At 49.0% G+C, this 3,501-nt stretch overlaps 1 protein-coding gene across 1 annotated transcript; it reads left to right on the top strand.

Annotated features, from left to right (window-relative positions):
• The first annotated feature begins 1,372 nt into the window (after nt 1-1,372).
• On the top strand, nt 1,373-3,163 carry LOC127293326 (probable cytokinin riboside 5'-monophosphate phosphoribohydrolase LOG4). Its single transcript, XM_051322906.1, has 6 exons — nt 1,373-1,605; nt 1,737-1,834; nt 1,972-2,002; nt 2,172-2,271; nt 2,411-2,481; nt 2,704-3,163. The coding sequence occupies exons 1-6, from the start codon at nt 1,456-1,458 to the stop codon at nt 2,929-2,931; spliced, it is 678 nt and encodes a 225-aa protein (XP_051178866.1). The 5' UTR covers nt 1,373-1,455; the 3' UTR covers nt 2,932-3,163.
• Nucleotides 3,164-3,501: the final 338 nt, after the last annotated feature.

Below are 3,501 nucleotides of genomic sequence, written 5' to 3'. Positions count from 1 at the left end.
CATAACACATGTCCATCTCGAAAGAATTTATTTTTTAAAATTTCTATCATTTTCTTTTTTTTCGAAATTGAAAAGGAGATGGGGGTGGGGTGGGGTGGGGGGGGGGGGGCGGGGTGATTTTGGTACCACATAGAAGTGACGCACCAAGGCATGGTGCGCCACTGCTATGTTGTCCCATTTTTAGACCCCCTCTTAGACATACTAATGGCGCACCCCTGACCTAGTGCGCCATTAGTATTTGAGCTAGCAATGTAGAACTTGATAGTGGTGCGCCAGTGCTATATAGAAGTGGGGCACCACTATCACTGTGCGCCATTGTTAGCGATATTGTGGCTGGCGTTTTTCCTTGTAGTGTTGTATTTGATGCTAATTATTCGTTGGTGACCTAAATTTGGACTTGCAGCATCCCGTTTTGAAGCACATTTGGATCGGAGGAAGCCTTAGCTTGGACAGAGTTGCGAGAGTCTCTGCCAAAATCACCATCGGGATACCTAGATGTTATATCTTGGCATTTATCGTCCTAGAAGATATTCTTGGCCATGTACTACAGTGGCGGAGTTGGTATAGAAGTGTTGGGTTCAGTTGAACCCAATGAATTTCATGAAAGCTTTACTAGTTTGCTCTTTAACTTGTCTCATTAGTAGATGATTATCACATAACTAGTAGAGCTGAATCCAATGATCTTTTCGTCCAGCTTCGCCCCTGGTGCCCTATTCTGTGGGTAGACTCTGGCATTGAACTTTCCTTTATGGAAAGGGCCACCGCCTTTGAAGGTTAAGATATCCGTCTGCAGCTTCTTAGAGATTGCATTCCGTGAAGTGTCGAGGTGGCGAAGCGGTACAGGTTTTGGGTGATGGCATTTGCCCCCTCTATGTGGTTCCCGAGCACGTGATCCACTTCCCTTTCACGTGTCATGCTACCTCGCTTCCTATGGAGCTGAGTGGCAGGCCTGGGACCTACTAATAGGAGGAGGCACTTCTTCGGGCTAGTGCTCGGGGCTAACGTGGACCCTATGAACCATTCAAAAGAAAATGGTTATGGAGCAGGTCTTCTTACACCGTGTCTCTGATACATGTTAAAACAAATTATTTTCTAGGAATCTAAATCTTGTTTGGATGTGATTCTTTTATTTATTATAAACGGGGCGAAAATCAGTTTTCAAACTCGTGAAATTTAGACAACATATAATCTCATGTATATATGTCACGCTTCCTAAGAGAATCATAGAGAATCATGCATGGTTACGAGTCAGGAAAGGTCGGGATAATTTCTATTAATCATTAGGCAAGTAGTACGATAGCAGCTCAATTATAGCATGCACAACGGCTTGTGCATAAATAGGCACCGAGGGGACCTCAAGAGAGAGCCGGCCACCATAGCTGATACCGCCCACCCTCATCTATCCTCCTGGCCGGGGTATCCCTCTCCCACCTCCCTCTGTTGCCTGGCCAACACATGGAGGAAAACCAAGACCAGGAGAAGGCTGCAGAGCGCGGCGGGGGCAGTGGCCGGGGCCCAGTGCGAGCGGTCTGCGTCTTCTGCGGCAGCAGGCCGGGAAACCGGCCGTCCTTCAGCGCCGCCGCTCTCGACCTTGGAAGGCAGCTGGTGAGTTAGTAGGCAGACCAGTAGCCGCGCGCGCAGCCACCTTGAACCCAGAATAGTACATGTCTCTCTAGCGCTGCAGGTTCCCACTCGGGCGCCAACGTTTCTGACTCCCCATGTCCTCTCCTTTGCAGGTGGAGAGGAGGCTCGACCTTGTCTATGGCGGCGGCAGCGGCGGCCTGATGGGTCTCGTGTCCAAGGCCGTCCACGACGGCGGCCGCCATGTCCTCGGGTAAATCCAACACTACACAGCTGCTCCTACCTACATTGTCTGTCCCTCTCTCTCTCTGATTCTGAGCACATCGAACCTGCCTATAGGTCCATGAATGTAGCTTGTGGTTAACCCGATCTAGCCTCATATCCGTGCAGGGTCATCCCTAGCGCTCTCCTCCCCGAAGAGGTATGTAGTGCGCGAATCTCTCCTGCTATCTCTGAACGAAATGCATGTGCGTGCTTGATAAAAGTTACGAACTTTTTTGTTTTTTTTGTTGCTGCGACCACACACATGAAACGTGATTTTGAATGTGCATATTTGTACTATGTGTACGTACGTACGGGCCGCTTCCTAGGTATCAGGGGAGACGTTGGGAGAGGTGAAAGTGGTCAGGGACATGCATGAGCGCAAGTCAGAAATGGCGAAACACTCCGACGCCTTCATCGCCCTGCCTGGTACGTCACACACTGCTGCTCTTAATTAGCCACTATACGACTCAAGTCATGCATAGTGTACTCCTGTGTATGGAGTTAAACATACGTTTAAGGAAGATCGAGATGATAACTAAGCGCAGCTTGCTTAATGAAATAACAGGCGGTTATGGGACGATCGAAGAGCTGTTGGAGATCATAACGTGGGCTCAGCTCGGGATCCACAACAAACCTGTAAGCTTGTCGTATTTAACTGACATCTTGCATTATTCTCATGTATTGCCGAGGCCAGTGGTCTCATGTGTGTAGACATTGGTTGGCATCGACATTAGCCAGTGATTTGTAGGGCGCCCTCTCGTCCCCTAATAAATCCCACTAGCTAGCTAGATAGATAGCTCTGATTTCCCAAAGAAAGCTATGTGTAACGTACGGTTGGTGTGTGATCCATTGCATTAGGTGGGATTGCTCAACGTGGATGGCTACTACAACAGCCTGCTTTCGCTGTTCGACAAGGGCGTCGAGGAGGGCTTCATCGATGAGGCGGCGCGCAACATCTTTGTAGTCGCCGACACTGCCGGGGAGCTGCTCACCAAGCTCACGGCAGCAGCGGCGGCAGCCCCTGTTGACGACGACGACGGTCAGAAGGGCGCGGCGGCCGCCGGCGTCAAGAGGAAAAGAAGCTAGCTTGTCCGCATGTCGTTGTCTAGCTAGCCTGGTCGCTTGTATATTTTCCATCCACTACCTAGCTTATTGTTCACTTGCCTAAGTACGTAGTCTAGTAACGTGTTCAGTTATTTATCTTGTTATATGCATGTAATGTCAAGCGTTCCCTAACCCCTGTATCGAGCAAAATGCCGTGGCCATCACGAAGAATAATGCTTCTGTGCTCCGCCGTAAGAACAGGCGAACAATTAAATTGCATGGGTGCCGTGTACTTGTAGCTTGCAGTGTAGCAAGCAGTAGAAACGTACTACCACGCTACATTATAGCAGGAGTATATGTTTTCTAGCTACCGTCTGAATATGCACGTCATGTGAGCAGCAGCACACAAAGCGTTGTTTCTTTCAAGCAGTACATGCCGTACGTGCATGTTGCAACTTGCAAGAAGAAATAAATGGTCTGCTTGTGCTAAGATATTTCTACTCTAGCTACCACAGTGAGTTGTTTGGCAACATCGCCACAGGAGCAATCCACACACTCAGACTTTGACCCCCACAACCGCTACTTTGTGTTCATGTCGATTTGGAGTCTGAA

This window comes from Lolium perenne, chromosome 4 (assembly GCF_019359855.2).
Source record: "Lolium perenne isolate Kyuss_39 chromosome 4, Kyuss_2.0, whole genome shotgun sequence".
In the NCBI taxonomy this organism is placed as follows: Eukaryota; Viridiplantae; Streptophyta; class Magnoliopsida; order Poales; family Poaceae; genus Lolium; species Lolium perenne.
The sequence above is the reverse complement of the archived record's forward strand: the minus strand, read 5'-3'. Positions and strand labels throughout refer to the sequence as shown.